The 24,062-nt window shown below is 47.1% G+C and overlaps 1 protein-coding gene across 1 annotated transcript in view; it reads right to left on the bottom strand.

Moving 5' to 3' along the window:
- The window catches only part of RIMS4 (regulating synaptic membrane exocytosis 4), a 57,589-nt gene that overhangs the window by 15,846 nt on the left and 17,681 nt on the right, over positions 1-24,062 (bottom strand). The window contains exon 2 of the mRNA XM_050806573.1: positions 3,664-3,802. Coding sequence (XP_050662530.1) covers positions 3,664-3,802 — 139 coding nt within the window. The remainder of the gene's footprint in view (positions 1-3,663; positions 3,803-24,062) is intronic.

Below are 24,062 nucleotides of genomic sequence, written 5' to 3'. Positions count from 1 at the left end.
CAATGCTCGGATTTGAATCCTGGCTCGGCCACTGACTGGCTGTGTGACCTTGGGCAACTTATTTACCCTCTCTGAGTTTCCATTTCCTCATCTGTAAAATGGGAATATTAACAGTCCCATTATCAGGTTGTTGTGAGAATTAAATGAGCCAATATAAGTAAAAGCACAGCACAGTATCTGCACATAGCAAGTGTTCTCTGCAAGAGTTAGCTATGGCCATTATTACCATAAAGCCAGGGCTTCTCTACCTTAATGTGCATACAAACCACCTGGGGGTCTCATTAAAATACAGATTCGGATTCAGTGGGTCTGGGGTAGAGCCTGAGATTCTGCATATTTAACAAGCTCCCATGCCAGTGTTGCTGGGCTGTGGACCACACTTTGAATAGCAAGGGCTGAAGCCATTGTCCATTGGTATTACATAACCCGGGACTCAAGGCATCCTCACTGGCAGAGTGGCCCAACCCACAGGCACCCCTTCCCCACCCCTGACACCTGGGAACACAGCATTTCCCAAGTTTTCTATACCTGTCCTTTGCAGCTCTCCTCACACTGCTAGTTGCTTAGTCAGTGCCCAAGAGTGGAAGCTCATGGAGGACAGGGTGTCTGAGGTGCCCAACCCAACTGCCTGGCACATTCTAAGTGCCCAATCACATCTGCCGAAATGAAAATCCATGTGGGAGCACTCCTGTGCCCGCCTGCAGGAATACATATGCCTGGTGATCCAGCGCAGTCAGACAGACCCAGTGGTGCCAGGGGCTGCAGCCTTGCAGGGGCTGCTCAAGCGAGGCTGGCTCCCTGTAAGCCTCAGCTGGGCTGGCAGAAGCCCAAGGGGTGGGGAGAGGGAAGAACAATCCCTTCGTGTTTCAGAGCCTGGCATTTGGGCCCAACCAGTGCCCCAAATGCCTGCAGAACAAGGAGGCTGACCACAGCTCAATGTCTCCATCCATTCCTTCTGTGTCCCTACCTTGCCCAGGTGGCAGCGCTGGGCCTGGCTGGGATCCACCAACACTCAGCCCCTCTCAAGAGGCCAAGACTGTCCCCTGCTGCTGGACCCATCACCCTCCAACCCACCTGATACCTCCTCAGTTGGGCTCAGAACACCCACCTCAACCCTTTTAGTAATCGTAATCATCACAGTCAACACTTACTCAGTGCTTACTCTGTGCTAAGCACTTTATAGACACAATTGTATTTGGGGTGGCTCACTATATCTGTTACAATACAACTGACCAAAACAGCAAAATAGCCAACAAACAGTGGCTTAATTAACAACCAACAATAATAGATAACAATTACAGTGCCGGTCACTGTGCTAAGTTCTTTTACATGTATTAACATATTGAACCCTCACAACTCTATAAGTGTCTGCACTGTTACTGTTCCCTTTCTGTAGATGAAGAAACTAGGCTCAGAGAGGTGAAGTAACTTCCCCCAAAGCCACACAGCTACTAAGAAGCTGAAATGAACCACACACCAGGGCAGTCTCATTCTTGAGTCCTGGCTTTGAACCTGTCTGTCACGTAATTAGACTCTCTGGTCCCTTAAAGCCCATGACAGCAAACAGTAACAAGAGCCATGTTCCAAACACCTGTCACCTGCGGGCATCACCTCGTTTCTTCCTCACAGCACACTCTGATAATGCTCCCCTTGGTCATGTGGCCTTTCTGAGCCTTCACCTCCTCTTCTATAAAATGGAAATGCAGGTCTGACTTCTCTCCTGCTGCTCACTGCAGCACGCTGCCCTTCCCATAATCTAGGCCTCCAGACCTGCCTGGGAGGCTGACAGATGTTTACTGGCCTCCTCAAACATTAGGGAGGCAAACTGATGTGCCCAAGCCCACCCAGGGGCATGAGTGGCAGAGCCAGGATTAGAACCTGAGCTTCCTGACTCCCTGCGACTCACACCTGCCAGCAGGGCCCCACTGCTCCCCAGATGCTGAGAATATCTTCCTCCAAGTTCTGCTGCCTTGCCATGTTTCTCAGGTTAAAGAAAACACTGGCTCCCTTCCTCCTCCTCCTCCTCTCCCTTCCGCTGTCCTCCTCCTGTTCTCACCCACGGGAAAGTCTCGCTAGGAGGTGGGTGGAACAGCAGCATCTGCTAAGGCAAGGCCATTCACGAGGCTGGAGATGCCCAGTTTAGGAGGGGCTGGGGGTGGGTGGGGAAGGCTTTTAGCCAGCAGGAGCCCCCAGCTGAGGGGCAGGGCCAGAATGAAGGGAAGCAAAAGGTGGAGGCCGAGCCCCAGCCCCACCTCTCAGTGGCCGTGTGTCTGTCCTTGCACTAGTCACTTAGCTGGTACTGTTCAAAAGAATTTTCTATGTATGATGATGGAAATGTTCTATTTTCTACACCACCCAATATGGTTGTCACTAGCCACAAGTTGCTAGCGAGCACTTGAAATATGGCTAGTGCAATAGAAGAACAGAAAGTTTCATCTTATTTAATTAGCCACATGCGTCTAGTGGCTACTTTTCTGGACAGTTGTGGCATTTAATTTTTCTAAGCCTCAGTCTTCCCATGTGCACAAGAATCATGATATCCCACCCCACTTCCCTGACTTTAGAGGATAGCTAGGACCATGAAGCAATGCAGTGCTGGGAAATAACCGCTGGCTGGGAGTCAAGACTCCTGGGTTCCAGACCTGGTAACATGCTTCGTGATGCAGAGTGAGCTCCTTAACCTCTCTGAGTGCCCTGGTCATCTATATGATAAGGAAGTTGCTTTGGATCAAAGTTTCTTTGATCTAGGAATCCACAGATGGTTTTAGGGGACTCTGATAACCCCTGTAGTTATGAGAAAAGCATGTTTGCAGGACTGTGTGTGGGAGAATGAGTGTGTACATGCACTGGGGGCTGTGTGTATTGGGGGAAAGCCCAGTGCTTTCCTGAAATTCTTAAAGGGTTCTGTGAAAATGAGAAACCCCGAGTCCAGGTCAGTTCCTCTAGGATAAAAGCTTTTTAACAGTGGAGTTCTCAGGCCACATTCCCAGAGACTAATTCAGCAGCTCGGACCTGGGGCCCTGCGAGCTGCATTGGTAACGTGTTCTCGTGATTCTGACGTGAAGCCCACGGAGGGAAACGCTGGCAAGGAGCTAGCCACACTACTGTCTAGTGAGCTGATGCTCAAGCAACGCTTTTATAAAGCAGTAGTATATATTTTTCAAAACCAACAGGATTTAGGAAACTAAAAAAGTAAAGATGAAATAATGATGATAATAAAACCCCTCTCTACCCCCTCCTTTATTTCTTAAGCAGCACTAATATACAGCACTTAGTGCCAAACACTGCCTTATGCTGTGTATAAATATTACCCCTGCATTATATGGATTATAAATGTCTAATCCTCATGACACCCCTATGAAGCTGATGCCGTTAATCCCATTTTACAGATGAGGAAAGTGTGGCACAGAGACCTTGCCCAAGGTCACACAGCAGGAAAGGGGTGCAGCCAGGATTTAAATCCAAGCAGTGGGGCTCACTCTCCCTTGGGACTTTGCTGTTACACTGTCTCCCTTCTGAAGATGGGGGATGAACCTGGAGCCCTGAGCTGGGACCTCCACAGCCTGGAGCTGCCCCAGGGCTCCCAGAGGGGTTGCTCAGTCCCTCCCATGCCCCACCACAAAAGAATGCAAGAGCCAGGAGGGCTGGTGGCCCCACACTTACTTGCCCTCCGAGCCATAGCTGTTCATGCTGTCCTCAATGGACTCGTGGCTGGCCTGGCGCAGCGTCCGGCTGGGCATCTCCACTGCCAGGCCCGTCTCTGTGCTCCTCTGGATGGCCCCCTTCAGCCTCCGGCTGTCTCCTGGGCAAAGCGGCCAAGAGAGATGGGGAGAGAGACACAGGTGGGAGGGCGACAGAAAGAAGAGTCATCTGGTTAGCAGTGTTTCAGCAGTTGGGGGTTATCCAGCTTCAGCCTCCATCCTCAGTCCATCAACCTCCATGGATCCCCGGCCTCACCAGTAACCACCCCACCAACGAACAGTATTGCATGAGTTTTGTTAAATGATGGATTCATTTACATCTGCTTTTTCTCCCCCTTGAATTCATTTCCCCCCTGAAACCTTCTCCAAATCATTTCTCTTCCTCCTCTTCAGCTACTATTTATTGAGCACCTACTATGTGTCCTACTGTGTCAAGTGCTTTGCATGGATTTTGACCAGGGTTTCTTAACCTCAGCACACTGGCTCTGTGGATGGCATATTGCTTTGCAGTAGGGGCTGCCCTGTGCATCACAGAATGTCTAACGGTATCCCTGGCCTTTGCCCACTAGATACTAGTACCACCCCCAACCCCACCCCGCTGCAGTCCAGTTGCAGCAATCAAAAATATCTCCAGACATTGCCAAATAGCCCCTAGGCAGCAAAAATCACCCTTGACTGAGGACTACTCGCTCTGAAACCAGATGGCATGGGTTCAAATCCTGGATATCTATCTCAGTGGCTGGGAGACTTTAGGCAAATTACTCAGCCTCTCTGTGCCTCTATTTGCACAACTGTCAAGTGGGAGAATAACAGGATTTTATGAGGCTAAATGGCCCCCATCAGCAGCCCACTCCTTCCATTCTGTGGTCAAACATCATGTCATCTGAGATCTTTCTTGACCACTCCTGGCCCCTCCAAAACAGCAGCCTTCTCCCACCCGCTGCCCCTCTCTGCCCTGACTCCTGCTTTGGTTTTGCTGATGTTTATCACCCAAATGCATTAAACAATATTGGTGTTTTGGCCGCTTCCTCTGTGAAGACCATAATCTCCATGAGGACAGGGAACTTTGTTCACTCTTGAAACCTCAGCACCAAGAACAGGGTCTAGACCATTGTAGAGCTCAACTAATAACTGTGGGATGGACCAATGTCTGCCTTGAAAGCAGCCTTAATCCTCACAACCAGCCATAAGGTAGATGCTGCTGTTCACCCCCATCCAGTGCCCAAAACTGGAGGTACAGAGAGGTCAGGACTTGTCCACGCCTGTAGAGCTAGTAAGGCGGGGAGCCAGGACACAGCCCCTGGAGGGTCTCTGCTCCCTGCTCCATGGCCTAGTGATTCAAGGGACCGTGGGCTTGTTAGAGGTGGGATAGATCATTAGTGGGATCTTTTTCATGGTCCCACAGAGTCCAGATGTGGGCTTATACCCAAGGGGATCCTTCAGTGCTTGCTGATTGGCCCACTGGGGAAAAGCAGCCCCAATCACACCCAGTCATCCTGCTCCTACCAGAGGACAGGAGAGCTGGGCCTGCATACCAGGAGCAGGGCAAGGCCAGGACACCTCTCGCTGGCCTTCTCCTGGCCTCCCTCCTCCTCCCAGCTCCAGGATGGTCTCTCCTTCCTCCCTGACTCTAAGAATCACACGTACATGTACACACACACATGCATGCGTAGATACAAACACTCTGTGTTTCTCAGAACGTGTAGCCTCATATTTCTGTCTCCCACACGTGTCTGTGTTATTGAGACACACAGACACCCACATTCAGAAAAACACACAGCAACATACACACACACACACACAGGAAGATGCATGCAAAGACAGTGGTTAATGCAGGTCTGAGTGTGTTCCCAGGGGTCTCCACATGCCTGTCACTCTGTGTGTTTGAGGCTAAATGGGTAGGTATATACACATCCTTCCTGGGTGTTTCTGAACACGTGGGAGAGCGTGTGTGCCCTTATATCGGTGTTTCTACTCATTCCATCATCTGTTCTTTCCCTAGCTTGCATCTGCAGCCTCCCTCCATCCTCCATCTCCACTGTTTCTGTATTTTTCTGTATATAGCAGGTACAGTGACACAGAGAAAGACAGAACCACTCACATGCACATTCAGAAACACAGACTCAGACAGAGACATTCCTGTACACACACACACACACACACACACACACACACACACACACAGCACTGTACATATGTCCCTGTCAGATGTGCAGGAACAAACACCCCCCAGCCCCACACTAGGGATACAGACCCATGACTGGGCACCCTGCAGGCAGGCAGCACACACCTGCCCCGGCTCCCTCCCTCTGCTGAGCCCTGTTCGGGTCCCCCCATCCTGGTTCCATCTCCACCTACCTGGGTCTGACACATTTCTCCCGGAAGAGGGAGGAAAAGAGCATGACAAACAACTCAGTCCCCCAGAGCTGTGCCTTGCATCTGTGTGGCACCCTACAGCCCTGAAAGCAGTTCCCAACTAGGCCCCTAGGATCTGCCTCACAGCAGCCCTGGCTCCCCACACAGGTGAGCATGGTTGTGCAGTCAGAAGGCCCAGGTATGGAGACCTGGGGCAAGTTGGACAGCATCTTCCCCACGGAGCTGTTGAGAGGGTTACATGACAGACGTTTCCCACAGTGCCGGGCACAAAGTAGGTGCCGAACATAGAAAGCCCAACCACTGCAGAGGAAGAAAGACCTTCCAATGTCCCCACACCTGCCCTTGCCAGCTGTCTTGCTGATGCCCTTGTAAATGCATTTTTCCCTTGACACACCACCTTCCGCAAAATGGAGACCATGACTGGACCCAACCACAGCAATGTCCACTGTCCAACCTCCGCCACCTACCCTTCTGTGGGTCCTCTCTTGCTAACTGGGCCATGGTCCCCAAAGTGACTGTCCCAATGCTTTCCCAACTACCCCCACCAAGATCCATCCATCTCAGGTGGCTGAGATGTGTTCCCTTTGTTCTGCTCTTCCTCACTTCCAAATGTCACTGTGATCGTTAATAGTGAGTGTCAACTTGATTGGGTTGAGGATACAAAGTATCACTCCTGGGTGGGTCTGTGAAGATGGTGCCAAATGAGATTAACATTTGAGTCAGTGGACTGGGAAAGGCAGACCCGCCCTCAATCTGGGTGGGTATCATCCCGTGGTGCCAAATGAGATTAACATTTGAGTCAGTGGACTGGGAAAGGCAGACCCGCCCTCAATCTGGGTGGGCATCATCTAATCAGCTGCCAGCATGGCCAGAATAAAAGCAGGCAGAACGTGGATCTCGTCTCAGGGTCAGGTTTGGGGACACCTGACCTTAGATAGCCTGGCACCCTAAGCCAGTCAAAGTTCAAAAATCTTCACATAGGTGGGCTCCCGCATCATTACTGTACTTGTACCCATTTACACCCAACCAGAACATTGGGAAGGAAATTTATTTCTCTTTTGTATGCTTCTATGTCATTTAAATTTTTATAATTAATGTATTAATTCTATAATGCAAATGAAGGTAAATACAAACAAATTCATAAATAAATCACAGTTTCAATCATGCCACCATCTTATTTAAAACCTTAGCCAGGCACGGTGGCTCATGCCTGTAATCCCAGCACTTTGGGAGACCCAGGCAGGTGGATCACTTGAGCCCAGGAGTTTCAGACCAGTCTGGACAACATAGTGAAACTCCACCTCTACAAAAAAAACCCACAAAAATTAGCCAGGCATGGTGGTGGGCACCTGTAGCAGAGGTAGGAGGATTGCTTGAGCTTGGGAGGTTGAGGCTGGTTGCACTCCAGCCTGGGCGACAGAGTGAAATCCTATCTCAAAAAAACAAAAAAGAAAACAAAACAAAAACCCCAAAACCAAAACCAAAACGAATACCTTAGAATGTTTCTTCACTGCCTGCTGAATTAGGTTTAAGTTTTTGCATCCAGGCACCCAAGACTCTCCATTTTCTGACTCCCTCCCCATCAGCTACTGGTCTCCCTCCCAGTCTCCATATCCTAACCCAGCCAGACACCTCAGTGCTCCACCCTGAGAAATACTGTACATCCTCAATAACTTCCCCATCCTGGTTCTCACTCCTTTCCTTTCCTCCCTTCTTCATCTTCTTATCAAATTTCTAACCATCCTCCATAGTTTAGCCTTAAATAACACCTATAATTTATCAGGCACTCTGTACTTCAGTTTCTTCATCGTATAATAGGGATAAAAGCACCAGAATCTCAGAGCTATGTGAGCACTAAATGTTAACAAGCAAGCAATGTAAAAATGTAATAACATTTAACCTAACATTTAACCCTCAGGATGGCCTAGGTAGGCTGGGACACACGGTCAGCCCTCAACAAAGTTGACTATCATTAATATGGTTATTACCATTTTGCTAGATGCCATGCCAAGTGTTTTACAAAGGTATCATCCCACTTAATTCTCACAATAAACCATGAGATAGCTGCTGTCTCCCTCTACAGAGAAAGAAAATGAGGATCGAGAAGGTTAAGTAACTTTCCCAAGGACATGCACGAGTACTAATGGTGGAGCTGGACTTCAACCCCAGGCTATTCTGGCTCCAAAGCCATGTTTTAAATGCACCCTAAAGTAAACTCATCAAGCTCCACACCAGAACTCTAACGCCATGTCTTCCACAAAGACGTCTCTCATCAGACTCCTTGAGTCCTAGGGGCATTTTAATCTTCACTTCTCTTGGGGTAACTATTCCACGGCACCTTGAAACACAGTTCTCATCCACCTAGTCGATGTCTGTGTTTACAGCATGAGCTCATTCGTCATTTACTTCCATTCAGCACCAGGGATAGCGCCCACACTGCCCATCCCCACTGAAAGTCTGTTAAATTGAATTGGCTTTAGGATGTGTCCCCAAGAAAAATGTAAATTCTCTCTGGTAAAGAAAACAAGTAGATCTCACTCTGCTGTTTATACTTGAATATGAATGTGTCTAATGTACGTTCTCCCAAAAGTAAGTATTCATAAAGAACAGGATAATAAAACGATGATAAATTATGAAAACAGATTTTATTGTTTTTAGCATTTACCCTGTACCGTGTAAAAATTATATATACACATATAACTTAACCCCACCATAACTCTGAAAGACAAGTATTATTATCCTAATTTTACAACAAGGAAACAGGCTCAGAGCAGTTCAGCAACTTGTCCAAGGTTATACCAGGTAAGACAGAGCTAGGCTTGAAACCAGGTCTGTGTGAAAACAGCTCATCATATACTCTTAACCATGAGACCTCAAGGATGTGGTGGGGGAAGGGAGAAGGAGAGAACTCAACCAGTCCCCACTCTGACATTTTATTGAAGATGGACATTATCAGCTTTGACTTCCAGATGAGAAGCCCCAAGCCGAGAGAGGCTCCATGACCTGTTCCAGGTCCCCAGGCTCTAAAATCACTAACCACATCCTGGTCAGTGTGTGTCCACTCCGAGTCCACAGAGCAGCCTGTGAAGTTCCCCCAGACATAAGAGCTCTGGGTGACTGGCTATTTTAAACCAAGATGCAAAAGGCACCACGGTCCCTGGCTCACTGCTTCCCCTTCCCACAGCAACTACTCTTCCTGTCTCTCTGAGATAAATACCTGCAGGCTGCTGTCTCTTCTTCCTCCATGGTCAACCTCTCCCTGGCCTAGTCATTCCCAGTGACTTGGGCCTCATATGCCTCCCTGGTCCAGGTCTTGAAGTCCATCTGAAAATCAAGGGCTGAGAACCATCTGCAGGTACTCAGGCCTCCACGGCACTGATGTTGCCTCTGGTTGTGTCTCCAAGAATGGGAGGAGGAAGCACAACGCTGATTACTTCTGTGAGGGCCCTAACCTTCCCCTTCTTCTCCCTGGAGCTATAGGAAGCTGCCCTCCCTTAAAATAAGAGACGGTTTCATCTGGAGGGAACTTAGGGATCACCCAGATCAATACCTTTATTGTACAGAGGGCAACTGAGGCCCAAAGAACGGCAGGAGTCAAAGGCCATGTTGATATTATAATTCAGGCTAGGGACAGTGGCTCATGGTTGCAATCCCAACACTTTGAGAGGCCAAGATGGGAGGATTGCTTGAGCCCAGGAGTTCAAGACCAGCCTGGGCAATACAGTGAGACCCTGCCTGTACAAAAAATTTAAAAATTACTAGCCCACACTGTAGTCCCAGCTACTCAGGAGGCTGTGGTGGGAGGATTGCTTGAGCCCAGGAGTTTGAGGCTGCAGTGAGCTATGATCATGTTGCTGCACTCCAGTCTGGGTGACAGAGACCCTGTTTCAGGAAAAAAAATCCAGGTCTCCTAACTGCTAACCTCTCTACTCCTTTTCAGTTGACAGCCTTTCACTATTTCTAGAGCATCTTCAGGAGGCAGCATGGCCTAATGGTTAAAAGCATAGACAATGGAGCCTGAATGCCTGGGTTGTAAACCTGGACCCAGTCACTCTACTAGTTGTGTGATCTTGATAAAGTTACTCAACCTCTCTGTGGCTCAGTTTCCTCCTCTATGCTAACTGGTGTCCACACCACCAGAGTGTCCTCTTTGGCCAGTTTCTTCTCTACTCAGCGGCCCGCCTGAGCTTCCTAAACCTCAATTGTGAACACACCACCCTGTGATTAAAATCCTTCAATGGCACCCCATTGCTTGCAGAATAAATTCCAATTTAACACACACTGTCTTTCTGACATGGTCCCAATTTACATTTCTAGCCTCAATTTTTCCCTTTTCCCTAGTGTTCTCTACATTCTATTCACGCTGAATAATTCCAAATCTTCCATGTGACCAGCTGCCCCTCCAATTTCTTACCCATCATCCTGCATACAAAAGTCTCAGCATTTTCTTCTTCTCTTCTGGAGAAAGGTGCTTTTTAAAACAACTGTTTGTTGCAGGACAATACACATAAAGAAAACCGCACAATTATATATCACACAGTTGTAAGTGTATACCTTGATGACCATTACAAAGTTCTATGGAACCAGCACCCAGATCAAGAAGCAAAACATTACCAGTGCCCTACAGAAGGCCCACATGCCACTTCCAGTTACTTTCCACCAAAAGTAGCATTATCCTAACTTCTAACAGCACAGACTGGTTTTGCCTATTTTGCAGTTTTCACTACATAAAATCACCTAGTGTGTATTCTTTAGCATCTGGCTTCTTTTACCCAACACGACATTTGTGGGGTTCATCCATGTTGATTGTTTCATTGTAGTTCATTCATTCTCATGACTTATTGTAGTACATTGTGTGAATATATCAAAATGATTTTCATTCATTCTATTGCTGATGAGCATCTGGGTGGGTAACCTCCAGTAATGGAATATTACAAATAGCTCTGCCAAAACATTCTTGTATGTGTCTTTTGGTGACCATTTCTGTGCAGTTCTTCAGGGCACATACCTAGGAGTGCAACTGCTGGGTTACAGGATATGCATTTGAAATGCCTTTTAGGTGGGTTAACCACGGTGTGGACTGGAAAGGTTAACACATTAGACTCTCATTCAGCAGGAAGCAATGTTCTGAAGAAGTGAGGCTAAAAATTTGAATGTTTTGAGGAAAACGATGGTGGAAAGACTGTTGATTTACTGTATATCTGGCTCACATTTATATTCCCCAAATGTAATCTTTGTTATGAGAATATGTATAAAGGGCAAACAGCACCCAGAACAGGAGAGGAAGGAGGGGAAAAGGCCTGGAATACGGTTGGCATTCAACAAATGCTGGCTATTATTATTAACCTCTCTAAAGGTCAATGGTCAACTGCTCACTGATACCACCTCTAGTAAACTCGTTATTTCATCGATTCTAAGACAAGATGTGAATGGCAACCAATGGCATGTCAGAGTTAAATTCTGACATGTTTTAGCTTCCTTGGTGGTATATAAAGTTGTGACTTGCAACTGAAGGCCTCTAAAATGCAATTAAGTCCACAGCAAAGAACCAGTGCGTGCAGGAACTGTCCGTGGTGCTGACTGAACAGAGAGGACTGGGCCTGCCTAGGGCGAAGGTGGGGCTCACAAGGGAGATTTTAGAACTACGAAGCATCCCTATCCTGTGGTTGTTTTTAAACTACAATTCCTTCCCACTGGCTTGCTGATGCCTGAAATCCCACCCTCAAAGAATCACCTTTCCACATAAAGACAGGAACTTCCATTTATCGAGTTGAACCAGAGCCTATGAGAGGTGCTTACCATTCATCATTTCATGTAATCTTCACAACCACCAGTGAAGTAAGTATTGTGTTCATTTTCAGAAGGGAAAGCTGAAGCTCAGGGGTTAATGAACCTGCCCATAATTACAAAGCTGGCATGTGGGATGTGATCCTGGTTCAACGCAGACCAGAGTGCAATTTTTGCCCTTTAGGCTGCTCTACACTGGAGGGAGGGATGAGTGCCTCAGACCTTTTCCCAAGAGGATTTGAAGAGGAAAGAGGGAGAGATCATAAAGACACAGAGATGAAATGAGTGAAAGCAAGAGAGGCAAAAGGCACATGATAAGGATTTGAGAACCCTAGAGAGGGAGAGGAAAGATTTTGTGAGAATCAGCTGGGTAACAAATACGGAATGTGCTTTGTAACTCTAAAGAGTTATGCCCCTGGAAGGAAACGTTACTCTCACTTATCCAACAAAATATACATTTATTGAGCTCATTTCCTATGCCATGCTGTTCTTGGCTCTGGGGATTTGAATGAGATACAGTCTTTGACCTTAAGGAACTTACAGTGGGGAGGGGACATGAAACAGATAAGTAATTATCATTCAACAAACTCTTTACTAATTGCCTATTCAGGGCCAGATCCTGTGCTGTAGACTTAGATAGATGAATTAAACCCAGACCTTGCTGAAACTCCCAGTCTACCAGAAGAGATAGGCAAGAAAAGGGGAAATTGTGCAATAATTACAAGGTAGCATAATGTAAGGGCAGAGATATACACAGAATATTATGGGAGCTGAGGAGAAGGGTAATTAATGCAGCACTGGAGTTAGAGGCACGGTGTGGGTTGTAAGCAGAATTGACTCAATGCTGAATTATACTTGATTGCAAATAAAATCGGAAGATTTCATTGTACATGGAAGCACTGCTTTCCAGTACAACTGAAGGTTATACTGACAAATAAAAACACGTAGACAGAGTGAAGGGGAAAATGTGGAACTAAATGAAAACTGAAGACAAGAAGTTCCGGAAGCAGAGTAAATGCATTTGGGGTGGGGGAGTCCTGTGCTGAGCACGGGTGGTCAGGGGAAAGTCATTTACTCTCCTCAAGCCAACGTGGAAAGACTTTCTAAAGAAGAGGCATTTCCGCGATCATCGGAAGGAAGACAATTCACAGCCCCACAAAAAGCTGTTTTTCCTCAGGAAGCTATTTCCATCAGCATTTGGGACAAGCTAAACAAGCCTTGGAAGGAACTGGGTTGTGGGCAAAAGGTAGAGTCTATGGCCCCATATGGCACTGGGAAGCTACATAATCCACACAGCATTCAAGACTTCCAGGATTTGCCCCAAACCTATACTACAAGTCTGCCATGATGCATATACCAGGTGTTCTATCCACACGGAATTACTCATCATTCACCAAATACAGCCCACGTACTTCCGTCTTCTTAGGAGAACAGGCTCTGAAGCCAGAAAAACTGAGTTTGGGACTTGAAGCGTGCCTCTGCCACTTTCTGAGTAAACTAAAGAAAGTTACTGAACCAATCTGAGCCTAAGTTCCCCTGCAAAACAGGAAAAATAATAGAACCCACTCCATCTATTGTTGTAAGGATTAAATGCATTAGTAAGCTCTTACTAGGTTATGCTGCAATAACAAGTTACCCCCAAATTTCAGCGGTTTACAGAACAAAGTTCTTGTTCATACTTAACATACTTTTTTTCTCTTTGGAGATGGACTTTTGTTCTGTGGCGTATACTGGAGTACAGTGGTGCAACCTTGGCTCACTGCAACCTCTGTCTACCAGGTTCAGTGATTCTCCTGCCTCAACCTCCCAAGTAGCTGGGGTTACATGCATGCACCACTATGCCTGGCTAATTTTTTTTCCCTTTTTGTATTTTTAGTAGAGATGGGGTTTCACCATATTGGCCAGGTTGGTCTCAAACTCCCAACTTCAAATGATCTGCCTGCCTCAGCCTCCCAAAGTGCTGGGATTACAGGCATGAGCCACCATGCCCAGCCATACTTAACATACTTTATGAGTTAGCTATGGCTCTATCCCACGAACTCTTCTGGGACCCAGGGTGAAGGGGCCAGCCCTACCTGGGACAAGCTGGTCTCATGGCAGAGCAGTGATGGAACCATGAGGGAGTTCTTCCAGCTGCTGCACTTTTCTCTATGTGTATTTCAAAACTTTTAAAAGAAAAGGAAGTGAAAGAAATATGGCCTCTAACAGAAAGACAATGCCAAACGTGTAGGGGAGGCAGGGAAGCTCCCTCCTCCCCACGCACACTGGAAAGAAAACTCCTCAAGGCACCAAATGGTTTGTTCCAACAAGGTAGCATCTTAGCCCATGATAGCACAGATCCATGCTAACTGTGAAATAAATGTCTCATACCCCTTGTGGGACTGAACTCAATGACATAACATATGCACAATGACTGTCACAGTAAGATACATGCAGCACTCAGTAAACTGCAGCTACTATTATAAACAATACTCTGAGATAGACAGTAGTGTCCCTGATTCTCAGAAACTCTCAGAAAACTGAGGCTCTGAGAACTGAAGCAGTATGCCCAAGGTCCCACAGCAAGTAAAGGTTGGAGAGGAGGAATGCAAAACAAATCTGATCCATCCAAACAAAGCTGAACACAAGTGTTCACAGTAGCATTAACCGTGACAGTCAAAAAGTGGACACAGCCTGAATGTCCATCCATGGATGAATGAACAAATTGTGGTATATCCATGCAATAAAGTATTATTCACCCATAAAAAGCATGCAGTACTGGGCTGGGCATGGTGGCTCACACCAGTAATCCCAGCACTTTGAGATGCCAAGGCGAAAGGATCACCTGAGGTCGGGAGTTTGAGACCAGCCTGACCAATATGATGAAACGTTGTCTCTACTAAAAATACAAAAATTATCTGGGCTGTGGTACTGTGTGTCTGTAATCCTAGCTACTCAGGAGGCTGAGGCAGGAGAATCACTTGAACCCAAGAGGCTGAGGTTGCAGTGAGCTGAGATGGCGCCACTGCATTCCAGCCTGGGTGACAGGGAGACTCTGTCTCAAAAAAAAAAAAAATGCATTACCTATACATGCTTCAACATATATGAACCTTGACATTATGCAAGCAAAAGAAGCTGGTCATAAAAGACCATCTCTTCTATGACTCTACTTATTTGAAATGTCCAAGATAGGTAAGTCCATAGAACTAGAAAGCAGACTAGTGGTTGCCAAGGACCAGAGGGAGGGGCAAATGGGATGTGATACTGCTCACGGGTACAGGGGTGACAATAATATTCTACAATTGACTGTGGTGATGGTTGCACAATTCTGTGAATATATTAAACATTAAAACCCACTGAATTGTTCACTTTAAACTAGTAAACCGTATGGTATGTGAATTATATCTCAATAAAGCTTATATACATCTCCTTCCACTTCATCTCATCTCCCAGGCCAGGCTGTTAACCCCTATTCTACACTGACCCCAAGAGGGTCAAGGAGCCCATAGTATGGCAAGGAGGCTCCCCCTGAGCCAGAAGCAGTGTGGAAACCCTGCCGCAAAGGCCAGAGAAGGCCAAGCCATACAGTCTGGCCCCTCAGATGTCATCTTCAGATAACACATGTGAACATGTATCCCCACAAAGGCCCACGGATGAAAACAAGCAGTGGATACATGGGGAGCAGGGATGTAGGGGATGGGGTGGGGTTGGATATGAGGGAATTCCTTCCTCCCAGTCCCACCAGGGCAAGCCTCAGGCTCCCCACCACCACCTTCCTCAATCAACACATGGCCAACTTCCTCCAGAACCTGCACGACCTAGAGCTAGCAAGGCTCAATTAAGACCACCTGAAACCACCTGGCACCAGCACTCACCAGAGCAAACCCACCTTGGACTAGCTGTTCTCAGCACCGAGGCTGTAGTGATGTTGGGCTTAGGCAGCACATCCCCTGTTGCTCCAGCTTGGCTCATCCACGTCCCACAACTACTTAAAATCCATCTCTCTCCAGGATAGCAGCTAACCTGGTGTCCACTAAGGTTTCCCAAGAACCTCCCACATACATGCTTAATGCACGCTGGGTCTCCTACTCCTTGGATGAGCAGCGCTACCCTTTATCTTGAAGCAGTTTAAACAAACTCTTCCTTGATTTGGCCTCAGCAGAGTTGCACAGCAGCTGGGTCCCACCTTGGCTAAGGCACCTCCGTTGGTTGCTTTTCTCTCTCTCAAATGAGGGCAGGGACACTGGCTGGCACAAAGCAGGTCCTCCACACGGACACCAAAGGCTGAAGGAATTCCAGCTCATGGTTTCTCAACTTCAATGTGCAAATGGATCACACAGGAATCTTGTTAAAATGCAGATTCTAATTCAGCAGGTGTCAGGTGAGGCCTGAGATTCAGCATTTCTCACAACTCTTAGGTGAGGTCAATGCTGCTGATCTTTGGCCCACACATTGAGTAGCAAGATTCCAGCCCATTCCATTCACTCTTTTCTGATTTCTTTGCCTTCTTCGTTGTTCAAGGAGCCTCTTGAAAGTGGATAAAAGTTACTGTCTCTTAGACAAGGACCTGCCAGCACATACACACGGTATGTTGCATAAAGTTTGAGAGCCTGCAGTCCCTGGGTTAAAAGCCATTCTTCTTCATCTTTTTTTTTCTTTTTTCTTTTTTAAGAGACAGGCTGTTACCCAGGCTGGAGTGCAGTGGCACAATCACAGCTCACTGCAGCCTTGCCTTTCCAGGCTCAAGTGATCCTCCCACCTCAGCCGGTACTACAGGTGTACACCACAATGCCTGGCTAATTATTTTTTGTAGAGACAGGGTCTCGCCACATTGCCCAAGCTGGTCTCCAACTCCTGGGCTCTAGGGATCCTCCTGCCCTGGCCTTCCAAAGAGCTGAGATTACAAGCATGAACTACCTACCACGCCTAGCCTAAAAGCCATTCTTTTGCATACACAAACCTGCAAACCTTAGTTCCTGTGGAAAAGAGGATGCAACAGGGGACAGAAGAAGAAAAAGCCTTGGCAGGGAGTCAGAACTCCTGGGTCTCATCCCAGCTCCACTACTGACTTCCGGTGTGACATCAGACAACTTTCTGCTCCTCTCTCGAGCTTCAGTTTTCCCACCATGAGAGGAGTGGACTAGAATGGGGATGATAAATAGGTTTTCTTTTTTTTTTTTTTTTGCCAACTCTGCTAGCTGTTGCCTGAAATACCCTGTGCTAAGAATTCTTAGACTGTGCCTGGACTTGGCAGAAAAAGATGCCATGATTGATTGGTGATGCCTGCCATGGTCCCAGGAAAGGGGGCCTTGATTGATTGGTGTTGTCTGCCAAGATCCCAGGCCTGGAGGGTGATGGGCTTCCTGCCAGATGTCCGCCTACCCCAGAGAGCCCTTCCAGCTGTGACATTCCACACAGCTCATTCACAGTCATGCCAGACTGGGGAAAGAGAAGTCTGTGCCTGTCCTCAAGGGGGCAGGAAGGGATAATTCTTTAAGCTTCTGGCTTCTCAAACCTGCCGCCCTACAGCCCCCTTTGAGAAGAGGTAGCAGAATCCCTGCTCAGTGGCAGAGGACAGCATGTCCTTGTGCTCCCATCCTTCCCTATTTTTAACTCCAAGGACAGCAGCTCAGGCAGAAGCTGAAATATGGAAGGGCCACCCAGCCTCTGTGGGAGGGGAACCACACCCCACCCTCATTCCCAAACTGCTCCATGGTTGGCCAAGTGAGAGTCGAGGCAAGGGACAGAAGGTTCCTCACCTCCCGTGTGAATCTCTCACAGCCCCATCCTATCCTTCCCCAGGCAGGGCCAGTCGCCCCTCCTTGGTACACCCACAGACCTCTCTGCTAGTCCCTATCCTGCTGCACCCTGTATTTGTTCGTTCATACACCCCATTTACATATATGTGCCAGCCTTCATACTAGTGCCGAGAACGCAGCATTGAACAAGACAGAATGGGGGTCCTCACCCACTGAGCTCTTCTAGTCTAGGGTGGAAGACAGACAGCAAACAGGACGGCAGCATAATTCTGCAGTTACAACTATAGTCTAAGTGCTTAGAAGAGAACTGTACCATGGTCACCCCACGTGCCTGTGCACTCCTCAAGAAATGGGATGTTCTCACTCATCTTTCTATCCCTGGAACCTAAGGCCTAACTTGGCAGAAAGGAGGGTTCAGAGATTATCTGTTGATTGAAAATATTACACAAGAGACATCACGGGAAGCTTGAGAGCCCTACAGAAGCCTGTCTCAGACTAGATGAGATTCATTCATTCATTCACTCATTCACTCACAAAGTAATTTTTTGAGCACTTTCTAGATATCCAGCACTGTTCTAGGCACTGGACCTAGAGCAGGAAACAAAATAAGGAAAAACAAACTGTCCTCCTGAATCTCCATGCTAGGAGAGGCAAGCAAACATCAAGTCAGACAAATACAGAAAGATAGAGAGGATACTAGAAGGCAATGAGGGCAGGGATGAGTGCTTCTCTCTGAAACAGAGTGATCACAGAAAGCATTCCCAAAACAGGCAACAGAAACATAAAGGCCCGTGGCAGGCATGTCTGGTACGTTTGAAGGAGACAACAGTGGCTCTAGCAGACAGAGCAAGGGGGAGTGGTGTGAGATGAGGTTTGAGATGATGGGGCAGGAGGAGAGGGCAGACTGAAAAACTGACACACCTCACACCAAGCTGGCATATAATGGATGGAAGAGATGGTGGCGATGATGATAATGACAATGACGATGTGATGATAAAAGTAGCTAGCATCCATTGGGCACGGGTGACAGGTGCCATGCTACTCAATTAACATGGATTTGTTTACCTAATCCCCACAACAATCTGTGAAATATGTCCTGTATCATACCCATTTTACAGATAGGGAAGCTGAGGTTCAACAAAGTTTACGCAGCCTGGAGGTGGCAGGGCTGGGACAGGAACACTGGCCGTCTGGAGCCAAAGTCCACTGGTTCGCTAATCACACCCTCTCCTGTTCCACATGCACCATGAACACCAGTTTCCTCCCTCCCAGAGCTCCTAAATCTTTTGGAGTCCTTTGAAAATCTGCTGGGAGCTGCTTTTCCCCAGAGAAAAGTTTTGGTTTTCTCCAGGAAAAAAAAAAAAAAAAAATAGAGATGCACAATGATACAACTTGAACATAATTTCAAGAGGTTCAAGGTTATAAACTCCAGCCCTAAAAGTAAGCATTTTGTAAGCATTTATAGCAAAAACAAGAATTTTCAGAATTTTCCAAAGATGCAATAGGGGAACACGAGTGTCTGCAATACCAGCTAAAACCACTTCTACACAATTTGTCAAAAGCCTATCGGGAATAAGGCACTTGTAGAATCATATCTCATTTAAACCTTGTTTTAGTTCTGTGAGGTGATTATAATCAGGATCCCTTTACAAACTAGGAAACTGAGACACAGAAACTTTAAGTAACTTGCCCAGGGTCACAGAGGTGGTATCTGGCAGAACTGAAATTAACTACAGATCTAGCTGGCTCCAGACCTCAGTCTCTATTCCAAACATTCTCTTCCGGCTTCTCCAATGGCATTTCTTCATCTTCCCAGACAGGGGAAGAAACTTGCTCAAGGTCTCACAGCTCAGCACATCTGGAGTACCATTAGCCACATGTGAACACTTAAACTTTAAACTTCAAAAAAAAATTAAGAATTCAGTCCTCAGTTCCACACATCACACTTGAAGTGCTGAGTAGCCACCTGTGACTAGCAGCTACAGTATTGCACAGCGCAGGCACAGAACATTTCCATCATTGCAGAAATGTCCATGGGGCAGCGCTGGGCTAGAACTTGGTCTCTTGACTCCCAACTTCAGTTTTTCCACTGTCAGAGGCTATTAGAAATTAGATTTGCTTGATAAATGAAGTTGACCACGAAGAGGAGACAGGAGGCGGATACAGTGGTCCATACCTATAATCCCAGCAGTTTGGGAGGCCAAAGCAGAGGATCATTTCAGCCCAGGAGTTCGAGACCAGCCTGGGTAACATAATGAGACCCTGTCTCTAAAAAAATTTTGAAAATTAGTCAGTCGAGGTGGCTTGTGCCTGTTGTACAAGCTTCTTGGGAGGCTGAGGTTTGAGCCCAGGAATTCAAGGCTGCAGTGAGCTATGATCCACCACTGCACTGTAGTCTGGGTGACAGAGAAAGACCCTGACTCTAAAAATAATTTTTTAAGTGGGTGATTTTACTACCCAGTTAAAAAAATGATGCTGATGATGCTGATAACAATGACTGCCATTTAGTAATATCTTTTTCACAATGTACCCCATCAACTGGAGCAGGGCTGGGCATGTATTAAGCACTCAATAAAACTGTCTTGGATGTTGAATTTATCATGCAAATGCCTTACAGAACAGTAATAATAATAAATTACTATGAAGTGAATGCCTTACGGCTGCACTGCGCCCAACCACACCTAATGTCATAAGCGTGACACGTCACGCAATCCTTCCAATAACCTGAGGGGTAAGCACTGTTATTATCTCTATTTACAAATGAGGACACCGAGACACAGTGAGGTTATGTCATTTGTTTAGAGACACAGCTAATAAGGTAGAAGAAAAAAAGGGAGAGGGTGGTTTAAACCCAGGTCTCTCTGAATTTAAAATCTATATATTTTTTGCCTCCCAAATCAAGAGAGTATTTTGTATACAACAAAGGTCTGTACAAATGTTACTTACCAGTATCATCACAGTATGATAATGTCTCTCTCTTTTTTTTTTTTTTTTGAGATGGAGTCTGGCTCTGTGGCCCAGGCTGGAGTGCAGTGGCGTGATCTTGGCTCCTTGCAAGCTCCGCCTCTCGGGTTCACACCATTCTCCTGCCTTGACCTCCCGAGTAGCTGGGACCACAGGCATCCGCCACCAAGCCTGGCTAATTTTTTGTATTTTTAGTAGAGACAGTGTTTTACCATGTTAGCCAGGATGGTCTCGATCTCCTGACCTCATGATCCGCCCGTTATTACAGTATGAGAATTTATTTTTTTTAGAGATAGGGCTTTGCTGTTGTCTAGGTTGGAGTACTATGACACAACTGCAGCTCACTGTAACCTTAAACTCCTGGGCTCAGCATTCCTCATACCTCAGCTTCCTGAGCAGCTAGGACTATAAGCACACGCCACCACATCTGGCTGATTTTTATTTATTACAGAGATGGGGGTCTTGCTATGTTGCCCAGCCTGGGCTGGAACTCCTGGCCTCAAGTAATCCTCCTGCCACCTCAGCTTCCCAAAGTGCTGGGATTACAGGCATGAGATGAGCCACTGTGCCCAGCCCAACATGTGAAGATTAATGGGCCCAGGGGGAAGAAGGATTTTCCACAGTCGAGCTGCCTGTCAATGGAATGGGGAGCCCCTGGGAGATTGTGAGCTCTCTTTCCTGTTGCTAGACGCACCCAAGGGAGAATCAACTCCTACCTAGCAGGGAGACTGGGATGGGAACTGAGCTGTGGTCCCCAGATGGGACACTGGATCAGCACAGAGAATCCCAAATGTGGTTGAATATCAGAATCGCCTGGGAGCTTGTGAAGCAACAGAGTCCAGGCTGCACGCCCGATTTTTAATTCAGTGGTCTGGGTTGGGGATCAGGATCCTGGCTGCTGACGAAAGGCACATGCAGAGCAGGTTGAGAGTCACAGACTAGCAAAATGCTGAGTGTCCTTCGTACCCAAGATCACTGGATTGCAGAAGCCACTAAAGGAACTCAGGACACACTCTTAAAAAACACAGGATTTGCCTAATAATAATGAAGGCATGCTCTGGCCAGTTACTATGCCAAGCATGATACCTGTGGCCCCATAGACCCCTCCTCCCCAGGTTCCTCTACCCTCCTTCCACTTTTCAACTCCAGCATCCTCTCTTCCAGGAAGCCTCCCCTGATTCCCAGAGCTGGGGACCCCTCTTGGGGGTCCCACAACAGAAAAGATTCTCACTTGTGAATGTCTGTGTGTATGTTTACCCACTGCCACTCCAGGCTGTGACAATGCTAGTGTCTCACTCAAGTCCCTGCGCCCAGCACCTAGGGCCTGACCCAGTGGAGGTGCTCACTAAACATCTACAGAGAGGACTTGCTCTGCTCCATGAAGGATGGACAGAGGAGGCAGCGAATAAAGCAGCCGCTGCAGGGAGGAAGTAATCCAGGTCACCAGGTTGGAAGGAGACAGAACCTACAAATTTTCCCCGCCACTGTTCAGAAGAGGCCTGGGCTATTTATAGCTCACAAGCCTTCTGCTTCTTGCATTTAAATGCAGGGCCAGGCATAGAATAAAATCCTGGGGAGGTCTGTCAGTTTTCAAATTTATTTATTTATTTTCTATAAGAACGGGAGCAGAAAGCAGGGACAAAAATGAACCATGGCTATTAGGGTGAGCTGTCTGGTGCTGTCCCTAGGCCTGCCTTGCCAAGTCTGTTGACAGAAGAGTGGCAAGCAGTTCTAGACCTGATCCTAGAAATCAGAGTGTCCTTGTGGAGCACGGCCTGTGAAGGTCCTTTTAAGGTGATTTTTAAATGGTAGCTTCAGCTTACAAACTAGTATTACAGCATGACCCTGCGTTGGTTTAAATATGTGTTCTGGTGTGTGCGTGCACGCGCACGCGCACACACCCCTAGAGAGAAATAGCCCTAGTGGTGAAGCATTCTACTTTTGGATTACAGAATTTGAGACATTTTAATTTTCTTTTTGTGTGCTTTCTCTGCATTTTCCCAAAATTGCCACCATGGGTGCACATAGCATATACAGTTTTACGAGGATGTTAGACTCAAGGAAACCAGCTCTGCCACTTGCTAGCTGTCTAACCTTGGGGGAATTACCTAATTTCCTCATCCGTAAAGTGGGAATAGCGACAGAACCTTTCTTAGAGGTTTGCTCCAAGGATTGTATAAGGTAACATATGTGAAATCCTAGCACAGCATCTGGAATGTGGCATGTGCTCAGGAAATGCCAGCTAGTATAACTGGACAAGCATTTGTAACTCGTGAAAGCATGATACCGTTTTTAAAAATTAAAACCATAAATGGCGACTTTCCCACTCCTGGGTGTGGAAGGAGCCCTGAGAAGGGATTGGATCATGGCTGACTGAGGAGGGCTCAGAGGCCTGAGTTCCAACTCGACCTGCCTGAAAATGTACAAATGACTCCTCCTCCTGATGAGTTTTCCGACTTTGAAAAGGATGGTGGAAGGGGGTGGATGTTAAGTCCTGCTCCTCTAAGCAGAGGCCCCAGAGGACTCACGATGATGCTATAACTCGGATCTCCAAGAAGGAGCTGATCCTGGTCCCACCTGGCCCCTTTCCTAGCTCCATTTCTTCCCTGTGTCCACTTCCTAATGCACCTGCTTTGTCGCCCTGAGACACAAACCCCAGGAAGCTTCTTCCTAACCACATAAGGACCCCAGTGGTCTGGGGCACCTTCCCCACATCCAGCCTGGTAGTCAGCCTCTCACCCTTCAAGGTGGGACTCAGCACTCTCTGCTCAATGGAGTCACCATTATCTGCTCTGCTTGTCTTTTCTCCTGGGCTGAGAAAGTCCTGGTCCTATTAGCACCATAACTCCAGTGCCCAGCACACTGGAGTGGGCCACTGAATATTTGTTGGCTTCAAAAAGAATGCTATAAAATATGATCCAGGGCGGTGCCAAGCAGCAGGTAGGCTCACAGACTCGAGTGTCAGGCAGGTCTGTGTTTGAACTTATTATTACACATATATTTTGAGATGGAGTTTCGCTCTTGTTGCCCAGGTTGCAGTACAGTGGCGTGATCTTGGCTTACTGCAACCTCCACCTCCTGGATTCAAGTGATTCTCCTGCCTCAGCCTCCTGAGTAGCTGGGACTACAGGCATGCGCCACCATGCCCAGCTAATTTTGTATTTTTAGTAGAGATGGGGTTTCTCCATGTTGGTCAGGCTGGTCTCGAACTCTTGACCTTAGATGATCCAACCACCTCGGCCTCCCAAAGTGCTGGGATTAGGGGCGTGAGCCACTGTGCCTGGCCTGAACTTATTATTGAATGGCCCTGGGCCAAAGATGGGCCTGTCCTTTCTGAGCTTTAGTTTCTTCATCTGCACATGGGGTATGACAATGGTATACCCCTCATAGTCTGACGTTTCAATAAGATAATCCAGGTAAAGTGTTCAGAATGCCTGGCATATATGAAACAATAAATATTACTATCATAATGAGACTGATCATTAACAATGTAAAA

Source organism: Macaca thibetana, chromosome 10, assembly GCF_024542745.1.
Source record: "Macaca thibetana thibetana isolate TM-01 chromosome 10, ASM2454274v1, whole genome shotgun sequence".
In the NCBI taxonomy this organism is placed as follows: domain Eukaryota; kingdom Metazoa; phylum Chordata; class Mammalia; order Primates; family Cercopithecidae; genus Macaca; species Macaca thibetana.
This window is presented reverse-complemented; position numbering and strand designations above follow the sequence as displayed.